General features: G+C 40.0%; 1 protein-coding gene across 1 annotated transcript in view; it reads right to left on the bottom strand.

Moving 5' to 3' along the window:
• The window catches only part of GORAB (golgin, RAB6 interacting), a 440,445-nt gene that overhangs the window by 404,926 nt on the left and 12,670 nt on the right, over window positions 1-22,849 (bottom strand). The window contains exons 2-3 of the mRNA XM_045392609.2: window positions 5,549-5,608; window positions 4,551-4,677 (exon numbers count right to left, since the gene is read on the bottom strand). Of these exons, the coding sequence (XP_045248544.2) occupies window positions 4,551-4,626 (76 nt within the window). The 5' untranslated portion in view covers window positions 4,627-4,677; window positions 5,549-5,608. The remainder of the gene's footprint in view (window positions 1-4,550; window positions 4,678-5,548; window positions 5,609-22,849) is intronic.

Here is a 22,849-nt window from a genome sequence, read left to right as displayed (position 1 = left end):
GGCAAAGGAGCAAAGAAGTTATTTGGAACAAACTTTCTCAACAATGCCTGGCTGCCTCTCAAGCCTATTGTTTTGTTCAAAATCTATCTTGTATGTTAGCATCTGACTAATTCCTATCTACCTGGTTGAATTCTTTATAAAACAAATTCAAGTTTTCTCCCAGGCTAATGGATAGATGGATGAATTTGAAGCACTGGGATGAAGATTTTATATTCCAAGAGATAGAACGAGGAGCACATTTTTCCAAAATACATCATTACCAATTAATTGGCAATTCATTCTAAATTTGTTCAGTAGTTCTTCCCATAAAGACAGCTGAATAAAGGGAGTCTCATAAGAGAACTAAGCTCAGGATGGGTGGTATTAATGCAGACAGGCAGAAGAGCACACAGAGGCAGTTTGGTGATATACCAAGGGAGACATGCTGGATCTCCAGAAAGAAGAGGAGGAAAGCTGTAGAATGCATTTGCAATGTGTCTAGGACCCACATAGCCAAATATTACAGTGGGAGAAAAGGAGCTGAAGCACGAATCAGTCTGCAATCCAGCAAAAGATTTTGAGGAGAGGATTGAAGTAATGAGCTAGGGCAGCGATTTTGCATTTTATAAGGACTAGAACTTAGTGTCAGTTGTTTTGGTTAATGGTGTCGGAGGACATAGAACCTTGTTCAGAAATAGGTCAAATGTATTCAGTTGATTGTCCCTGTGTGATTCTTTGGACTATAGGACCAAGCTTAAAATTTAGGAGATGATGACAGTGGGGGGTCCAGTAGAATGCTCCAAGAAGAATTAAACAGAATACCTCAAGAAAAACTGACTTCAAAATATTTAGTAACTAGATAGTTTATATTTGATTAAAAGATGGATAATTGCTTATGATCAGAAATGTACACCTACAGTTTAAATGCCATTTTGCGACCTACAAAGCCATGGAAAATTAATAGGCAATTTACTCTTGACTTGGAAGAGTATTATATAACTTTAAAAGTGTATTTTTTTCTTAATTGTGATATCCCATCGCTGATGTCAGCATTTCTTGAGCATCACTGACTAGAAAAGAGATGGAAGTTAGTAAAACAAGCCAACCTAGCATTAAATTGCTCCTCTGAGAGTAGAATATGTTCTTCATTGATTGACTATGCATAGGATTTACAAAATAATCCCAGGCACTTGGGGATACAGAATAAATATTACTGATTCCCACCTGAGCCCCGGAGGGCAAGGCTGCAGTGAGCCGAGATCCTGATGCTGCACTCCAGCCCAGAGTAATAGAGTGAGACCCTGGGCCAAAAAAAAAAGTACTGATAAGTACTGATTCCTATCCCCAATGAGATTATGGTCTAATGAGAAAGAAATAAAATATACAAAATCAACACAAATACACACAAATGTACACAGCAATTACAGGAAGGAGGTGGTTGCATGAAATCAACAATTAGGCTGATTAGTTAGGGAATGGTTAGGTAAACCTCAAAAGATGTGTAAAGGAAATAGAGATGTAGTATGAAGGTTCTTATCAATGTACTTTTAGAGAAAATTTTAGTTTTATGACACTCCTTAATGTCTAAACCTGTAGTATGTAATCTCCAGCATCTAAGAAAGTTTATTTCTAAGACTTACCACCTAATACTCCAAATAACCACAAAGTTTAAAGATGTGTTACTAACCTTGTGAACTATTTCTCTAATTAAAAAAAATCTAAATTACATATCACAGAGCTTGCTATGGTATATTAGTCGATATATGTATGAAGACATACATATACCAACTCAGACTTGTCAGGTATCCACAGTTGTGGATAGTATAGGATTTCCCTCCACATTCCATCAATACTTCCTTTTGTCCTGCCTCCCTTCACCATTACAACAAACATTCCAATGAGCATGTTTATGCACTGGGACAGCTGCAGAAAATCATATACTGCAACCTATTTAGAAGCCTGATGTGAACAGGGTTTTAACTGTCTTCTGCCTTGGATCTTCTTTTGTTTCTCCAGGCCAGAGGAATTGGGAGAAGGATCGTCCATCCATGACGTGGCTTGTTTTACTAACTTCCATCTCTTTACTAGCCAGTGATGTTTAAGAGATGCTGATATCAGGAATGGGATGACACAATTAGGAAAAACAATACACTTCTAATGTATTTCTGATCATAATTATGTCCTCAAGACAAAATTTCCATAAAGGAAGAAATTAAGAGCAGAGACAGTGAGAAATCATATCCTTTGTCCAAGGGGGGAGGCAGAAGACATATCCCATTAGGAAAACAATGAACCAGAAATAAAAAAGCATTAATACAAAAGAGTCTAGAAAAAGCTTGGAAGGGCTCTGGAACTCTACAGGCTGTGGCAGTCATTTGCCTTGCCAAAAACCCGCCCAGCTGCTCTTTAAAAAAGAAAAAAAAAAGCCCATGGGGACCAAAAACATTGACTAATAATTTTTGAATCCATCTCCAAAATGTATTCATCTCTGCCAAGGTCAGGTTTGGTCACCGCATGACTGGAGGTCTGGGCATGCTATTCCCAGTTTTATTTTTACAGTAGTTATGGAGCCCTTTATATTTTCAAGGGCCCTCCTGTCACTTATTACCCACCCAACCAGACCACCCACTCACACTCCCACACACAATATGTCCAGACACACCCACAAATACCCAGATTCTTTCAACCTTATGGTGGTTCAAGCTATCAGAATACTGTTTGCTCCAAATGACTTTGCTTTACATACTTGGAATTTCCCAAAATAAATCTGTTTCCCTCTCTGGGGACCAATCTGTGGATGTTACCAATAGGCAAACATTTATGGAGCACCTACTGTGTGTAAGGCACAGATGAATGTGGGGGCTAAAAGAAACTCACCAGGAGGCAGAGAAGTCCAAGAGTTCCACTCTGCTGAGGAGGCGTGTGTGTGTGTGTGTGTGTGTGTGTGTGTGTGTATGTGTGTGTGTGTGTGAGAATGTGTTGTGAAAGAGTGTGTGTGTTAGAAACAGTGTGTGTGTGTGTGAGAGAGAATGTGTTGTGAGACAGAGTGTGTGTTAGAAACAGTGTGTGTGTGTGAGAGAGAGTGTTGTGAGAGAGAGTGTGTGTGTTAGAAACAGTGTGTGTGTGTGTGAGAGAATGTGTTGTGAGACAGAGTGTGTGTTAGAAACAGTGTGTGTGTGTGAGAGAGAGTGTTGTGAGAGAGAGTGTGTGTGTTAGAAACAGTGTGTGTGTGTGAGAGAGAATGTGTTGTGAGACAGAGTGTGTGTTAGAAACAGTGTGTGTGTGTGAGAGAGGGTGTTGTGAGAGAGAGAGTGTGTGTTAGAAACAGTGTGTGTGTGCGCGCGTGTGCTTGGGGGTGTATATCTGAATCAAGAAAACTTTTCTGTCACCCACGTTTCCCCTTCCCACCTTCCTTTCTCTTCTCCTTGATTCATTTTTTTCTCTCTAGTTCTTCGTATTGTGTAAGTATATGTCTCTATTGTCTCCATCCCTCCCCTGTCTTTTTTTCTGCTAAGACAAATCCACCCTAGAATTTCTGTCCGACATGGAAGCTATCACTGTGCTTTTCTCACTTACTTAAAAACCTTCATGAAGGTAGTTGCTGTGGCCATACAAATCCTACAAGCATAGAAGGAGGGCAAATGCTTGTCCCAATTCATAAAAACTGGCTCTGAGGACACTACATTCCTCCACATCCTACACATTGGTGCCTGCCTATCGGAAAGACCAGGAAGGAGGCGCTCCCGCTGCTGCCGTGCGGCGCAGACCGTTGGCTGCAGTGTGGACTCGCAGCCTTCCCAAACCTCCCTGAGCCCTGACCCCTTAAGATAATTTATGAGGTGTCAGGATATTCTGACCACAAGGTCGGAATAGAATGGTTTTTACACTTCAGCTGCCATGAAAGAGAAACAATTTAATTCTGTTTCACTCTGGCACTGTCTGTTTTCAGAACGAACAGGGGGATTTGGGTCGCCTTGAGATTATTTGTCTAAGCACAGACCAAGACTGCTGCTGAGACTTCAGATGTCTGATTTCCACTCTGGCTTCCTTCTCCTTTCTTCCCAGATAGAGAGGGAGGCACTTGCCTTTCCTATTGTACCAAAATGGGACCGGAGTCCACTTCACCCAAGCAACTGCTGTGTGCTGGTGAATAAAGCAGATTTCTTAGGTCACCTCCATCCTCTTTTAGTGGGAAAGAGTGGTTTGAGTAAGGAAGGGGTATGAGTCCTCTCCTAAATTCAGCAGGCCCCGTGGTCTCTGCCAAATCGTGGTCTTGAGTCTGAAGCAGTGTTTCCCTTGGCTTGGAAGCTCATCTTCCTGGCTCCTCTTGAAGCTACAGAACCATAGACATTCCGCTGAGTAGCCTGAAGCTCTGCCTGCCAGGAAAACCCAATGTCTCCTCAGAGAAATCTCAGAGTAGGAGTGCAGCTTCACCCAGCAGCCAAGAAGACAATCTTAAGGCAAGTCGGCTTTCCCAGGACCTCCCCCGACAACCCTCTCCTCTTAAGCCAGACTGGGAAGGTTGTCTGAGAATCACAATCTGACATATGATTTCACTATAAAACACTCACCCAGGAAGTTCGCATAATAGGAAGGGGTCCCTGGATTCCTGAGCTTCGAAGCAACAGGCCTTTCGGGATGGTTCATGTGATCTTCTTAGAGAAACTCATCTTCTGGGATCTGGCCACACGTCAGGCACTAGAAAGAGATAAAATAGAATACATTTTATCAATATTGTAAAATGTAAATGGAATGAAGTAAATCTCTACACAGATAGGCAATCATCTTTAAGAAATATTAAGTGGAAAAGAAATGGTACGACACAGAATAATATGGTGCCGTGTGTATAAAAAGAGGCAGCTATATAGTAACACATACTTAATTAGACATAGCTTAGGAAAACAGAAAAAGCTTGTTTGAGAGTCTGTCTTTAGAAAAGAGAACTAGAAGCCTGGGGGGGATAGGAATTCAAATGATTTTCTTCTCACTACATTTTGGGGGGTGTTTTTCGAACTGTTTTTTAACCAAAAACTCATGCTACCTATAGAAAGCACTTTTCAAGTTAATTAATAAAGTAAAATCCCAGATAAGGTCAAGGGAAAGGAGGAGTAAGATGGAAAGCAAATGATTTAAGCTTAATGCCGGGCCAGCCAATTCTCAAAAAACCACTCCCTTCAATTAAAGCAACAAATTCTTGGTGGGAAGGGTAAATGAGCTATTTTGTAAATGACCTCTTTGAGTTCCCTTAATAGTAGTACTTAAATGCTTATGGAAGAATTCCTTACTTTCATGTGGGTGAGAAGATTACTCCCCCCACAAAAAAAAATTCAGTCAATGGGATAGAGGCTCCTATAATTTAACATCCAATAAGCCTCAGTTTCAAACAAAGTGCTGAGTCAAACTGGTTTGCTTGCCCTTCTGCTCTAGTCAGTTTCTAAAGTTTCTTCTCTCTACTATTGTCCCAGTTATAATTATCTTTCCCATTTCCAGACAATGTTATTTATCCAAGCCAGGGAGGTGTATAGGAAAGAGCATTGACTACTAGGTAAAATAACATACTGTCCAGTACCAGCTGTCTCTGTATTAACATGGAAAATCATTTCATCTCTCTGGGCTTCAGTTTCCTCATCTGTAAAGAGAGAGATTTGAATGAGATACATTACCTTAAAATACCTTAAATATTATAAGTCTCTAATTCTATGAAAATACAGTTATCAGGCTGCGTGCAGATGGAGAATGGAACATTCTGTGAGCTTGTCATGGAGTTCCACAGTTCCATCTGACCTTTAGGCAGATGCATATATGAAACTACCTTCTGACTTACTTCTTCAATAATTATGAACAATTGGGCTGCTGTCCCAAAGGTAAGACTTCACCACTAGACCACAAAAACAAGATTCTCAAAGTCCATTCTGCCTTGCCATATGACAAACAGAAGAAACTGCTACATTATAAACTAAGCCTCAGAGGTATCCTGACATTGCCCCAAGACCTTGGAATGGATGACCCAGTGCCCCATTCATTATCTGAGAGGCAGAGCTTGCCACTGAGTGACACATCCCTGCTTAGACAAGAAATGCCACCAAAATGAAGGCCCCTCTTCCCATTCTCCATCCCATTGCAGGTGTCTGGAATATCAGAAGGTATTTCTTCTATGTCAGTGAAAGACAATGTACTCTGGTAGAGCAGCCTAGTAGTGCTATTATGGTCCAGGTGCACCAGAAAGGCCAGTGACATGGTGAGAAACAGAAAAAAAGAACTGCCAGGACAGCAGTGCCCATCAACCCATGCTACTCTCAGAGGTGATGACCTAAGAACTCAGTTGGTTATTAGTCAACCTGAAACATGTCTGATTATTACTTTGCAAATTTCTCCTCCTCCAACATGTTTCCATTCAAAATATAACTGATTCTCATTTCTTTCCCCAAACATTGCAATTTATCATTGCCACATGTGTCCTTTTCTCCTCAACCTTATAACACAGTCTTGATTGGTCTTCTTTATTAGCTGTATTTTTACCATTTATAACCTTGCCATGGCCTCAGTACTCTAAGATGCTAGGTAAAACACAGACACTAGAGAGATAATATAGTCCAGGGGTTAAGAACATGAACTGTGGAGCCAGAATATCTGGGTTGAATTCCAGTTCTGGCCTTGACAATATGGCAGCTAGAGTAGATCATTGGTGGCCAGCAGCTTTGAACCTGCTGCTCATGAGCCTGTATGTCCCCACCCAGGAGCTGTTGCACCAGGCCCTGCTCTATCACAAGAAGGTTGTTGATCATTTAGAGAATTCAAACAATGAAAGGCTCCTTGATAAAATATCCAAAAACGAGCTAAATTGGTGAAGGCTCTAGCTGGTAGTAATTTAATGAAATTAAGTTTCAAGTGAATGAAAAGGAAAAACTTAAGGCTGCCAGGTTTTAAATGTTTGGCTGTGGTTCTGAAATTGATCCAAGATTATTAGCCATTGAATAGGTTAAGAAAAAGTGGTTGAAGAAGCCATGATCATCAAAAGCAGAGATATTGACAAGGAACTATGCCTTTCTCCCATGAAGCTGCACTGCTCCATGCTAACTGAAGATGCAATCACAATGGCCCTAATAGACTGCAAACTGAAAACGAATTCTAAAAAAGAAGAGGCACAGAAGAAATAAGCCAATAGATAAACTTCCATTGGATCAAGTCAGTTGTTTACCTACTCTCAGTGTAATCACCTTAAATGTTAAAAAATTCCTTATGCTATAATTAAAGAGCTATGGATATGCACAATACTTTGCTGTTCAAATTGTTGCTCTAATACAACTTAAATACATACATTACTTGTTCAGAGTTCTTTGGTTTTTTCAACTTCCTTATACAGCCTTAATATTTATTGTGAATTATGTAACTGTTGCTAAGATGGCTTCTTGATGAATTGCTAACGATTTCCAAAAAGTGCTTATGTTTAAGAGTGAAGTATATAAATATTCAAATTTTCCCAAATCAATTTGTAATGAAAGAGATGCTATTAAAAATTTCAGTATGATTATTTGAAAGGGCCAACCATTGTGCATAAATAGCATTATTGGGAAAATGTAAGAAACCAACAAAAGAAAAAAAAATCATAGATCTGCCATTTACTAGCTGTGTTAAGCTTGGGGAAGTTCTTCACCTGTCTGTGTCAGTTTCCTCATGGAAAAAAATGGGATGATAACAGACCCTACTTTGTAGTGTGGTAACAACAGTTAAATGACCATGGAGAAAGTCCTAAGAACAGCAGCTGACATGTTGTAAACACTATATATTGACATCGTCGTCGTCATCATCATCATCATCATCAATTAGCAATCTGGAATATTAGACTATTCTTATGGCCATTGACACACTGTGCTGTGTTCTTAAAAAGGGTGATAAACTTACTTTTGAATCTTTCAGACCTTTCCAGAGTCCCTGTCTCACCCCTTTGTCATGACTGCAGTGAACTCTGTTTCTCCTTGTGCTGTGCCACATGTAATGTTCCATCCATCTTCAGTGACATATTTACTTATTTACATGCCTATCCCTCACTTGTCTATATCTCCTCTCAAAAAAATAAAGCTTGTCTTGTTCTTTAATTTTTAGTCATTCTCCTCTACTTTTCTGCTCACAATTCTCCTGGTATTTAGATTAGAATACTAACAGAATATACAAAAGTTTGAAAGAAAGAGGCAAACCAACTGTAACTTTCCATAGGATGCTGTCTTCTTCCCCATCTTTGCTTCCTCAACGCAAAATATTCCAAACAGGTTTGCTCTCAGTTGAGGGAAATTAAGGAAGATATTTTTTCCCTGTGAAATGGATAAGGTGGTATAGCAGACAGTGTTCACTGTTTATGCAACATCCATTTTGCCCTCTTACTTGCTAATTAAACTCCAAACATATTCAGGTAGCAAGCAGACATCTTGTATTTTTGAAGAAGTTTAGCTCCTTCTCTGGCCCCACTTGCCATTCCATTTCCTCTGCCAGCGATCAAAAGTGGGCATGTAACCCAGACCTGGCTAATGACACATAAGAGAAAGTGTGCTAGGGAGTTGAGTGGAAGCAGTTTCTGGAAACTATTTCCTTTCCTTAAAAAACAAAAACGAAAAAAAAAAAAAAGATCCTCAAAAGAAGAAAAACTTTTTCCCTCTGTCTCTAAATGTAATAATGTAATTAGGTGAGATATGATCCTAGGAGCTATGACAGATCTCTTAGCATAATGAGGTACAAATCTAAGGAACACAAGCCAACATACTCAAAATGGTAGTATAAAAAGAAACAAAGAATGGAGGACCTGGAAGACATCAATGAGCCACTGTGACTGCCTTGAAAGAGTCCATCTCCAGACTTCTTTTTGTAAAGTGTAAAGCTATGGTAATTTGGTCTCTGTTACTTGATAGTTGATTCTAACAAATACAAATGTGCATTTTCCAAGGACTGTTGAGTCCTTTGTAATAACACATGCATTCATCCTTGAGCATCCCCTGTGAGTTTTAATAAATACATTTAATAAATAATTATTTAATATAAAGACCTTTCTATATTTCAAAGTACTATCACATTCCTATTTCATTTCTTCTTTATAGATTATACTATTAAAAACTACTGGCCAAGTGCAGTGGCTCATGCCTGTAATCCCAGCACTTTAGGAGGCCAAGGTGGGCAAATTACTTCAGGTCAGGAGTTCAAGACCAGCCTGGCCAACATGATGAAACCTCATCTCTACTAAAAGAAAAATACAAAAATTAGCCAGGTGTGGTGGCACACACTTAAGAGTCCCAGCTACTTGGGAGGCTGAGGCAGAATTGCTTGAACCCAGGAGATGGAGGTTGCAGTGAGCCAATCACACCACTATACTCCAGCCTGGCAACAGAGCAAGACACTGTCTAAAAAAAAGAAGGATTTATTATATGTGTTTGTCTGTTTTAATGCTGCTATAAAGACATACCCAAGACTGGGTAATTTATAAAGGAAAGAGGTTTAATTGACTCACAGTTCAGCATGTCTGCGGAGGCCTTGGGAAACTTACCATCGTGGCAGAAGGAGAAGTGAACACATCCTTTTTCACATGGCAGGAAGGAGAAGAATGAGAATCAAGTGAAGGGGGAAGCCGCTTATAAAACCATCAGATCTTGTGAGAACTTCCTCACTATCACAAGAACAGCATGAGGGAAACCACTCCCATAATTCAATTAACTCCCACTGGGTCCCTCCCACTACATGTGGGGATTATGGGAACTATAATTCAAGATGAGATTTGCATGGGGATACAGCCATATAATTCCACCCTGGACCCTCCCAAATTTCATGTCTTCACATTTCAAAACACATTCATGACTTTCCAACAGTCCCCCAAAATCTTTGCTCATTCTAGCATTAACCCAAAAGTCCAAGTCCAATGTCTCATCTGGGACAAGGCAAGTCCCTTCTGCCTATGAGCCTATAAAATCAAAAGCAAGTTAGTTGCTTCTTAGATACAATGGGGGTACAGGCATTGAGTAAATACACCCATTCCAAGTGGGAGAAATTGGCCAAAAGAAGGGGTTTATAGGCCCTATGCAAGTCCAAAATCCAACGAGGCAGTCATTATACCTTAAAGTTCCAAAATGATCTCCTTTGAAACCATGTCTCGAATCCAGGTCATGCTGATGCAAGAGGTGGGTTCCCACAGCCTTGGGCAGCTCCACCTCTGTAGCTTTGCAGGGTACAGCCTTCCTCCTGGCTGCTTTCATGGGCTGACATTGAGTGCCAGCAGCTTTTCCAGGTGCATGGTACGAGCTGTCAGTGGATCTACCATTTTGGGGTCTGGAGGCTGGTGGCCTTCTTCTCACAGCCCCACTAGGCAGTGCCCCAGTGGGGACTCTGTGTGGGGGATCTGACCTAACAGTTTCCTTCCACACTGCTCTAGCAGAGGTTCTTTACGAGAGCTCTACCCCCGCAGCAAACTTCTGCATGAACACCCAGGCATTTCCAAACATCCTCTGAAATACAGACAGAGGCTCCCAAACCTCACTTCTTGATTTCTATGCACCTGCAGGCCAACACCACATGTAAACTGCCAAGGCTTGGGGCTTACACCCTCTGAAGCAATGGCCTGAGCTGTAGGTTGGCCCCTTTTAGCCACAGCTGGAGCTGAAGCAGCTGGAACACTGAGCACCAAGTCCTGAGGCTGCATAGAGCAGGTGGGCCCTGGGCCCAGCCCACAAAACCATTTTTTCCTCCTAGACCTCTGGGCCTGTGATGGGAGGAGCTGCCACGAAGGTCTCTGACATGCCCTGGAGACATTTTCCCCATTGTCTTGGTAATTAACATTTGGCTCCTCATAACTTATGCAAATTTCTGGAGCCAGCTTCAATTTCTCCCCAGAAAATGAGGTTTCCTTTTCTATCGCATTGCGAGGCTACAAATTTCCCAAATTTTAATGCTCTGCTTCCTCTTGAATGTCTTGCCACTTAGAAATTTCTTCCACCAGATACCCTAAATCATCTCTCTCAAGTTCAAAGCCCACCAATCTTTAGGTAGGAGCAAAATACTGCCAGTCTCTTTGCACAGCAAGAGTGAACTTTACTCTAGTTCCCAATAGGTTCCTCATCTCCATCTGAGACCACCTCAGCCTGGACTTCATTGTCCATATCACTATTAGCATTTTTGTCAAAGCCATTCAACAAGTCTCTAGGACATTCCAAACTTTCCCACATCTTCCTGTCTTCTGAGACCTCCAAGTCTCTAGGAAGTTTCAAACTTTCCCACATTTTCCTGTCTTATTGTGAGCCCTCCAAACATTCCAACCTTTGCCTGTTACCCAGTTCCAAAATTGCTTCTACATTTTCAGGTATATAGCAGTACCCTGCTCTGTGCAGTACCAATTTACTGTATTAGTCCATTCTCATGCTGCTATAAGGAGATACCTGAGACTGGGTAATTTATTATACAAAGGAAAGATGCTTAATTGACTCATAGTTCGGCATGGCTGAGGAGGTCTCAGAAAACTTACAAACATGGCAGAAGGGGAAGCAAAGACATCCTTCTTCACAAAGTGGCAGGAAGGAGAAGAATGAGAATTCAGCGAAGGGGGAAGCCCCTAATAAAGCCATCAGATCTTGTGAGAACTTCCTCACTATCACAAGGACAGCATGGGAGAAACCACCCCCATGATTCAATTATCTCCCACCAGGTCCCTCCCACCACATGTGGGGATTATGGGAACCACAATTTAAGATGAGATTTGGATGGGGACACAGCCAAACCATATTATCATATAAGCATTTTAATTACCTTATTTCAATTAACTTCCAAATTTTCACAAGTCTAAAGTTAAGTTTTATACTCTTAAATTATAAATTTAAAGTTTAATTACAACACTGATTATTTCAACCTTTCTCCCGCAATATTTTTCATGTCTCCTAGAGAGGTTTTGGCTAAAAGCATGGATTTGGAGTTAGAGATACCCAAAGTCATATTTACTAGCCATGTAAATAAATAAATTAATTATTCCTTTCTGATACTTCATTTGCCTTTCTTAAAATAATATTTAGGACCATTACGAAGATGTGATCAGATGACATAAGTAAGAGGCTTCACTAAACCTTGACACAGAGTGAAAAGTCAAAAATATATAGAGAAAATGGAAAGAAGGAAGTGAGGGAGGGGAAGAAAAAAGTGATAGAGAAAAAAAGAAAACATGAAGAGAAGGAGAAGGATAGGCAAAAGAAAAAAGGGAAAAGAAATGCAAGAAGAGACAGGAAAAAGAAGGAGGAGGAGAAGGAGGTAGGGGGCAGAAACAAAGGACAGGGCAGAATAGGGAAAAGAAGAGGAAGAAGAACAAGAAGGTAAGAGGAAAAGTGATGATGCTGATGACGATGACAATGACAATCATGATGAGGAGGAGGATGTTTATTTTAACACAGAGATGAACACTGAGAAACAGAAAGGTTGAAGTATGTTTTAAAGCCCAGACAAATCCCTAATCATCTGCAACTTAATGCAATATGATTTTTCCCCATAAAGCTTTGGTATTATACATGGTGACTCTCTTATATGCAGTTTGAATCCAGCTATTCCAAATATTACTACAAAAAAATTACTGTTTAGTTAAAGGATTATAAAACTTGGGTAATAATCCTCATATTTCAAAGAAATGGATGACTCATTAAGATTCCAGGGCAATCAAAGAACCTGGAGAAATCCCTGGAGTTAGTTTTAGTCAAATATGAGACACAGCTAAATTAAATGAGCAAAAAATAAAATAAGTGATTCATTGAGTTTCTTATATAATGACCAGATGCTCTCCTTCTTCAATAATGGCAGAAGAAGAGGAAAGAGCCTTTTTTCCCCAACATAAGAGAGAGGTCTTCTTAACAGTGAGGGCTGATAAAAGCCCCTTAGTTACCATCTCACTGGTTACAAGTCACTTCCTACAGAAAATTCAAAGCACAGTCAAGCGAGGGTAAAAGGCAGTGCAAATGAAGATAGGTGGAGAACTAGAAAGAGCTCTCAGAGGACCTTCTAGGCCAACACTTTTGTACCGCAGTCAATTCTCATTTGCTTTCCATAACGGGCTATTGGCGGAGGGGGAAGTTAAAACCTTTTACTTCTTTAGGTTTGCTTGTGAACATCAGCCTCTCTTTGTCTTCTAATCTCTCTGATGCTGACATGGGTCCTACATCTGTAGCATTCTCCTTCTTGCTATGAAAAACACATGCAGCCTTCCCTTCTCTCTGTCCTTCCTGCTCCACTGTACTTATGGTTCCAGCTTTCATTAACAGGCATTGAAGCCTGAGCCTTTCTGAATTTTCCAAGTGCTGTAATTCTCCCAGCCTCCCCAACATTTTAGGTTGCATTATCATTAGCAATCATTTCTCAGACACGTCCATGGATATTGTTGTTAGTTCTCATCTTCCTTCTACAAAGTTAGAGTTTAATCTAACGCTATCCCTTATCATCATCACTGTAACCTTCACCCTTTAGATCAGATGCCATCACCTTTGCATTTAAGATTTCACTTTGGAATCTTACCTTGCAGCACAATTCCAGTAGAATGACTTAACCCAAAAAAGGGGGGGAAAAAAAAGGAAACTCTTGCATTGACCTGAATTAATAATGGAGAAAGGGGAGAAGTCTAATCTTTCCAGTGCAGAAGATGTGTGCATTGTTTGTCACGAGTAGCCCTTGGGGAGGGAGAGATTTCAAGTTCAGCATTTATGTGGCACATTTTTCAATTAGACAATATACTGTATGGTATTTCCCTTCCTCCCCCAACCCCGTCTCTTTTATTACCACATGACTTCATCTCCCCATGTGACTGACAGAGTCCACTGGGCTCAACACTGATAAAAAACATCTGTGGGAGAAAAATTGCAATTTAGAAAACAATTAAGTACCTCATTTTCTATTCATTTAGTTGGCTAGAGAAAGAAAAGTTCTTTCAAAGAAGTAACTTGATCTACAATGGTCAGGGATTAAAGGACACGCAGATCTGTTTTCTCCAGGCTGTAGTGTGGAGGAATGCATCCTAACTCAGAGGGCTACATGTAGACAGACACCTCTATGTTGCAAGTTTTAACAAAGAATAAACTACTGAGAGTTTCCCTATGTTTCCGATGTCTTCTGATTTTTAAGACATTCTTCTACTCTTATTGAATTTGCGAGAACTTAAGAGCTTCCTTAAAGGATATGTATTTCTCGCTGTCAAATGCTCACCATATGCTCATTTGTTATGGGAACTCTGTAAGTGAACCTTGGTTTACTGTTAAAGACCTTATCTGAAAGACTGAGGGGTGGGGTGTGTGTGCACATGTGTGTGTGTGTGTGTGTGTGTGTATGCTGACTTTCCCTTTCATTTTTTCCTCACTAGCTCTGTGAGAACCCAAGAGTCCATCACTCTGAGCTCAGAATCTTTATGAACCATGGCCTTACTTTTTATCTGCAAAACCTTAAAGAAAAAATTTTAATACCAACAGGATTGATTCTGGGTGTCTCCTCCCTGGCCAGAAGCATATTTCTAGGTTATAACCACTGCTCTCACTTACTGAGTATCTACTGTAGAACAGTCACTGTAATTCACACTTTGATTAAAATATCTCAGTTATTTGTCACATCAATCCCATTAAGTAGGCGTTGTCACTCCCATTATTTTACAGACGAGAAATTGATAATCCTATTTTAAAGCACTAAAATGCTTACCCACAGAAAACAAGAATGATTTGAACTCGTATTTCTCAGCTTCTTAAGTTCATGCTCTAAATAACAAATCCAGAAAATTAGCAGCTAGGAAATAAACCCTAAAAAGTCTCATCCATTGATAAGTCTGAAATGAAAGTTTCTTGCCACATTTAAATAAGGAACATACACAAAGTAACTATTTAGCACCAGGCCCAAGGTTGTTCTTTAGTGAAACCATCTCTACCCATTACCCCACTCTTATCTTTTCTCAAACTTCACAGTGCACATAAGATTATCAAGTACACTAGGCTGGGCGCAGTGGCTCAGGCTTGTAGTCCCAGCACTTTGGGAGGCAAAGGCAAGTGGATCACCTAAGGTCAGGAGTTCGAGACCAGGCTGGCCAACATGCTGAAACCCCGTCTCTACTAAAAATACAAAAAGCTAGCCAAGAGGGGGTAGTGTGTGCCTGTAATCCCAGCTACTTGGGAGGCTGAGACAGGAGAATCGCTTGAACCTGGGAGATGGAGGTTGCAGTGAGCCAAGATCACACCACTGCACTCCAGCCTGGGCAACAGAGCGAGACTCCAACTAAAAAAAAAAAAAAAATAGAGGTTTATCAAGTACACTAGTGAAGCTTTATTACAATACCCACTTATCATCACCTCTCTGTTCTAAAGACTTAAAAACAAGATCCAGAAGCAAGCATTTCATGCTATTGGTAGAGAAGCAGTGACTATTATGAACCCCCATTCGAAGAAGGGGCCAATCAGTGGAAAAGGTCCTAAGGAGACCTCACTCATTTTCTTTTCAAGTTTGCCTTGTGAACCAGCATAACACATACCTACTTTCATAGCATGTGTTTCATTTTGCCTACGGTAGTCAGGGAATGTAATTACAATAATATCATGAAGCCACCTGGAAGTGCAGGTTAGGGCATGCTCATTTTACAATGAACCACAGTTGACAGACAGGATTACTCCAAAAATGGAGCACATTGGCACTAGAAAAGCTGGAGGCTGGGAAACATGAACAAAGAGCAGATCTTAGGTCGGTGAATGGATGTTAAAGTAGAGAGAAAAGGGGAGTGTGGGTTGCACAGCATTTAAAAGGCAGAGGGAGCTGGCAGAGGGAGCTGACAGTGGAGTCACTGGTGGAGCTGTGGTTGAACCAAGAAGTCTAAAGTCTACTGAAATTCAAGGGTTTTAGTCTCTGGGTAGGAAATCCAGGGATGATCTTGTAGCTCACAAAAGTTAGAAGACTGCTAGAAACAGTCTTATTTCACATAAGAGGCAAGGGAGTGGAAAAAAATACCTGGATTCCAGCAGTAGACTGCTTGGGGACCTGAATAATATTTCTGCTATAGGTGAGAGATGGGGAGATAACTGTGGGCTAGAATGTTCAAGATAAATCTGATAAAGGAGGTCTCTTAGTGGAATTTAAGGTGAGATGAGAACAAATCAGGATGGCTTGCTTGTTAGAGGTGAACAATTCAACAACAGGAAGAAGATAAAAGTGAGCATGGTGACATCAAGAAAAAGATTTAATGACAACTGTAATGGTTTAAATGTGTCCCCCAAAAGGCATATGTTGGAAACTTAATCCCAAGTGCAACAGTGGTGGGAGGTGGGGCCTAATGGGATGTGTTTAAATCATGAGGACTCCCATGAGGACTCCTGCCCTCATAAATGGATAAATGCCAATTATAAAAGGACTTGAGGCTGTGAATTCAATCTTATGTTAAATGTCATGTTCTCTCACCATGTGATGCCTTCTGCTATGTTGTAATGCAGCAAGAAGGCCCTCACTAGATATGGTCCCTTGATCTTGGACTTCTCAGCCTCCAGAACTGTGAGCCAAATAAACTACTATTGTTTATAAGTTGCCCACTCTGTGATATTCTGTTATAGCAGAAAAAAAAAAGAAAAAGAAAAAGAAATACTAAGACAATTACTGAACCCCCTGCTACCCACCCCACCCCGCCCTTCCCCATCATGAGTGCAAAAAGCAATGAGCAGATTCTTCTGTTGGTTTTGATAATAGGAAAAAGATAGCTACCTTTTTCTGGGTCAAACAGGCTGGCTGAGGAAGGGAAGAGTTGTTCATGGTATGTTGGTTTCAGTTTTTATTTTTATTTTTTTGTTTGTTTGGGTTTGGTTTGATTTTAACCTCACTAGGTCAGCTCAGGACGAGGCAATTCACATTCAAAGGTACTGCTGAAATTATCTGAACCATTTGTCTTCCTTGACTTTAAAACCAGGCAGAAAATGTTGCAAAATAATATTTCCAATCTCTCTGGCCTCTATTTGTGCCAAGAGTGCCCCAGGACTGCCCTCAGAAAGGCAGGAGCCCTTCAGATCATCAGGAAACCCTGGAGCTTGCTAATAAAAAGAAAATGATTTTCCATACAAAGTAAACAGATCCCTCTTGCACATCTAAAAGGATTTGGCTTCACATGCTGGTGAAGGTTTAGGGTGGAGTTTTAATTTTCAAATTACAGAAGCTTATTCTGAGCTTGAATTTTCATATTATTCTTCAAAGCACAACAGAACCCCCTGTCAGGAGATAGCCAGCAACTGCATTCTTGAAGCAGCTGTCAACTAGCCTATGTTTCGTTTTCCGCCCTGAATGTGAGGTTTCTTTCAGGGACCCAGCAGAAGTCCTGTAGGAACCAAGAAGTGATTAGAGGATCTACTGTCACTTAGAAAAGTTGCTTCTGTAGAATGTAGTCTGCCCTAGTTTTTCACAAAACTGAAACAGTCTTATCTCACGTAAGAGGCAAGGGAGTAGAATCATTTTTCCTGGGTTGAAATTGCTTTGTCATTGCACAGATTAGCAGAAGATTTATATAATAAAATTCTCTATGTGAATTAAAAGACAGACGTACAGAGGCAGAGACAAAGAGAAAGGGGGGGAAGAACCCTTCTCCCTAACATCGTCTTTTTATTTATAAAACACTGCTAAGCTTATTGGCAGAAAGACACCATCTCATGTAACATTCGGGGTGGTCCATTTAAGAGAGTCTCCTTTAACACAGGACAGCTTTAAGTGTGGCCTATTTTAAGTGGGTCACCAGATGTATTCTTTGCCCACTGAAGCTAAGTAAGTTAACTACTTTTAGATGGAAGACTAGGCAAGTATTACAATGTCCTATCCCAGCCAGTGATCATTTCTACATTATCCCTCATTTCAGAGCCTGCACAATTCCACTGTTGACATTAGTGTGGAAACTTGGCCATATCAATAGGGTTACCTAAAGTTAAACCAAAATAAACTTTCCATATCTTAGAAAGTTTGTTATGATGGACAAAAAAAAGGAAAATACATTTGATTCATTGTTCTCTATCTCAAACTCTCCATACTTCTCCTTCCTCCTCATTCTGCCATTACCTGACTTATTGGTGTCCCCAGAGTTGAAGAGGTTTCTTCTCATTTTCTTTATTTCTTGATAAAAATATTCAAGTGACAAATAGATTGTATGTATTCAAAATGTAGAACATGATGACTTGATATTTGTATCACCACGACCAAATTCATTAATACATCCCTCACCACCCATGCAGTATATCAGATCCCCAGAACTTGCTCATCTCATAACTGAAAGTCTGTGGGAGGGCAGTGAAGAGCAGAGACAGCATTTCTCTGCCATCCTGGCATGAAGGCCTAGATGATAGTCACTAAGGCTGGAATGAAAAGCTTTACTGGCAGGAACCTGTTGCCTCATCCTGACCTGTAAGTCTCAATATGAGATAATTCCTTTTCCTTCCAACTGGTCTTTGACTTCGCTATCTTTTTCTGTCTGGTATTGTTCACAAGCTTTTCACATATTCTGATTCCGTCTCCTACTTTCAGCTCTGCTCTGAACAACTTAAACAAAAACATGTAAGTATTAAAATGTCAGCTTTTAAGTTATTCATATATTCAATTAACGTTAATGAATACCTACTACATGCTAGCCATTGTGTCTAGGTGCTGGGAATGAAACTGGGAATAACACATATCTGGCTAATGTATGGTGTGAGAGAATGTGCAGACCAGAAAGGAAATTTATTCTGCTTCCAAATCCACTTATATCCTCTGATTTTTTATGGAGATCCCATCAGAGAATCTTACTGCAGTCCTCATTTCATAAACCTTCCGTAAGTGGGATCCCCAAAGAATTCAAGATTTACTAAGGAGAAAGATCTTCTTAGAGCCTCAAACATAAATTAGATGCTCCTACTCCCATTATTATCTTTCTTGGCATTTAACACAATTAAAATTATACATTTATGGGCCAGGTGCAGTGGCTCACCCCTGTAATCCCAGCACTTTGGGAGGCCGAGGCAGGCGAATCACAAGGTCAGGAGTCTGAGATCAGCCTGGCCAATATGGTGAAAGCCCGTCTCTACTAAAAATACAAAAATTAGCCAGGCATGGTGGCACATGCTTGTAGTCCCAGCTACTCGGGAGGCTGAGGCAGGAGAATTGCTTGAACCTGGGAGTCAGAGGTTACAATGAGCTGAGATTGTGTCACTGCACTCCAGTCTGGGCAACAGAGAGAGACTCCATCTCAAAATAAATAAATTTAAATAAATAAATACATAAATACATAAAATTATACATTTATTTGAGTGCATGTTTATTTTATGTCCACTCTTCACCAAACTTTCAAGTTACTTAAATCACGTTGTTACTTGTGTCCCCAGTGCCTAGCATAACACCTGGCATATATCAGGTACCAAAAAAATACTTGTCAGTTTAGTAGTTGAATGAACAATTGAACAAATGAATCAAGTCATTCCTATTATCAGCTTGAAGGAGGACACCAAAAATTGAAATTAATCTTCTTACACGCTTCTCTGAAGGAGGGGCCATGATCATCATGCTTTAGATTTTAAATAATCCTAATGTCTCAGGGAAACTTAACATTTAAATATGCCTGTTTGTACACTGAGTCACCTTCTTGCCAATCATCACAGGGTCGAACTTAAAAGGTAAGAGCATGATCTGAGCATTGCACACCAAGCCCCAGACCAGGGCCTGTGTTCAGGGTGCTCATCTTTCCTTAGCCAAGGATCTAATATCCTACTTTAGACAATTTGGGCTTCTGGCTTCTTAAACCAGTTTTTCTGGAGCCATGCTCTGCAGTCACAAGCTCTGCCCACATTCCAGAGAGGGTTAGGGTTTCTCATTAACCTCTGTCTGGATCATGTCCTCAGATTAGCGACCACTGAAATCTAACCCCTGTCATGGGGAATGAAGAACCTGACCCATACGAAGTTGAGCTGAAAAACTGTTCCTTCTCTGAGACCAGTTGTCTCTGACTTCTCACCTCCCTCAGGCATAGCACGATGACTCAGGGAAGCCATTATTACACTGTCACTACCAAGCAGCCATCCATCACTCCAAAAGGTTTATACAGGAGTCCTTTGTACATAACTTAATATTTTTTGCCCATATTTGGAAGAGTCACCAGGCTGTTAAAAGAAAAACAAACAAACAGAAAACAACAACACCCCACAAAAATCCTATCCAAAGGTCAGCAACCTCAAAGATCGAAGGTAGATAAGCCCAGCAAGATAAGAAAGAATCAACACAAAAATGTTGAAAACTCAAAAAGCCAGAGTGCCCATTTTCCTCCAAATGCTTGCAACACCTCTCTAACAAAGGCTGAGGCTGAGATGGCTAAAATGACATAAGTCGGCTTCGGAAGGTGGGTAATAATGAACTTTGCTGAGCTAAAGGAACATGTTGTAACACAATGTAAAGAAGCTAAGAATCATGATAAAACAACACAGGAGCTGACAGCCAAAACATTCAGTTTAAAAAGGAACATAACCAACCTGTTAGAGCTGAAAAACACACTACAAGAACTTCACAATGCAATCACAAGTATTAATAGCAGAATAGACAAAGTGCAGGGAAAAAAAAAATCAGAACTTGAAGACTATCATTCTGAAATAAGATACACAGACAAGAATAGAGAAATAAAATGAAAAGGAATGAACAAACCTCTGAGAAATATGGGATTATGTAAAGAGACCAAATCTATGACTGATTGGGGTACCTGAAAGAGACGGAAAGAATGGAACCAAGTGGGAAAACATACTTAAGGATATCATCCAGGAGAACTTCCCCAACCTAGCAAGACAGGCCAACATTAAAATTCAGGAAATGCAAAGAACAACAGTAAGATACCTCATGAGAATATTATGCCCAAGAGACAGGATCATCAGATTCTTCAAGGTTGAAATGAAAGAAAAAATGTTAAAGGCAGCCAAAGAGAAAGCCCACATCACCTACAAAGGGAAGCCTATCAGATTAACAGTGGACCTCCCCACAGAAATCCTACCAGCTAGAAGAGATGGGGGGGTCAATTTTTTAAGAATTCAACATTCTTGAAGAAAAGAATTTCCAACTCAGAATTTCATATCCAGCCAAACTGAGCTTCATAAGCACAGGGGAAATAAGATTATTTTCAAACAAGCAAATGTGGAGAGAATTTGTTAACAATAGAGCTGCCTTGCAAGAGCTCCTGAAGGAAGCACTAAATATGGAAAGGAAAAATCATTATGAGCCAATACAAAAACACACCGAAGTACACAGACCAGTGACACTATGAAGCAACAACATAAACAAGCCTGCAAAATAACCAGCTAGCAACATGATGACAGGATCAAATCCACACATAACAACACTAACCTTAAATGTAAATGGGCTAAAGGCCTCAGATAAGAGACACAGAGTGGTAAGTTGGATGAAGAACGAAGACAATCAGTATGCTGTCATCAAGAGATCCATCTCACATGTAATGACACTCACAGGCTCAAAATGAAGGGATGGAGAAAAATTTACCAAGCAAATGGAAAACCGAAAAAAGCAGGAGTTGCAATCCTAGTTTCTGGCAGAACAGACTTTAAACCAACAAAGATCAAAAACAAAGGATACTACATAATGGTAAAGGGTTCAATTCAATAAGAAGAGCCAATTATCCTAAATATATATGAACCCGATACAGGAGCACCCAGATTTGTAAAGCAAGTTCTTAGATATTTTCAAAGTAACTTAGACGCCCACCACAGTAATAGTGGGAGACTTTAACATCCCACATCCCAATGACAATATTAGACAGATCATTGAGAAAGAAAATTAGCAAAGACATTCAGGACTTGAACTCAGCTCTGGATCAAGTGGACCTGACCGATATATATAGAACTTGCCATCCAAAAACAACAAAATATACCTTCTTCTCATTGCCACACAGCACTTACTCTAAAACTGATCACATATTTGGAAGTAAAACACCTCTCAGCAAGCGCAAAAACATGGAAATCATAATAAACAGTCTCTCAGATCACAGCACAATCAAATTAGAACTCAAAATTAAGAAATTCACTCAAAACCACACAATTACATGGAAACTGAACAAACTGCTCGTGAATGACTCTTCAGTAAATAATCAAATCAAGACAAATATCTAGAAGTTCATTGAAACCACTGAGGACAAAAAATACAATGTACCAGAATCTCCGGGATACAGCTAAAGCAGTGTTAAGAGGGAAATTTATAGCACTAAATGCCCATATCAAAAAGCTAGAATGATATCAAGTTAACAACCTAACCATACAACTAAAAGAACTAGAGAACTAAGAACAAATAAACCCCAAAGCTAGCAGAAGACAAGAAATAACCAATATCAGAGCTGAACTGAAGGATACAGAAACACACACACACAAAAAAAAACCTTCAAAAAATCAATAAATCCAGGAATTGACTTTTTGAAAAGAATAATAAAATGGATATACTGCTAGCTAGACTAATAAAAAAAAAAAGAGAAGATTCAAATAAACACAATCAGAAATGATAAAAGGGACATCACTACTGACACCACAGAAATACAAACAACTACAAGAGAATACTATAAACACCTCTATGCACATAAACTAGAAAATCTAGAAGAAATGGATAAATTCCTGGACACATACACCCTCCCAAAACTGAGCCAAGAAGAAACTGATTACCCAAATAGACAAATAATGAGTTCTGAAATTGAGGCAGTAATAGCTACAGACCAAAGAAAGCAACTTCAGCAAAGTCTCAGGATACAAAATCAATGTGCAGAAATCACAAGAATTGCTATACACCAACAACAGGCAAGCAGAGTGCCAAATCATGAATGAACTCCCATTCAGAATTGCCACAAAAAGAATAAGACACCTAGGAATAACAA

The sequence above is a fragment of the Macaca fascicularis genome, chromosome 1 (assembly GCF_037993035.2).
Source record: "Macaca fascicularis isolate 582-1 chromosome 1, T2T-MFA8v1.1".
Taxonomy (NCBI): Eukaryota; Metazoa; Chordata; class Mammalia; order Primates; family Cercopithecidae; genus Macaca; species Macaca fascicularis.
This window is presented reverse-complemented; position numbering and strand designations above follow the sequence as displayed.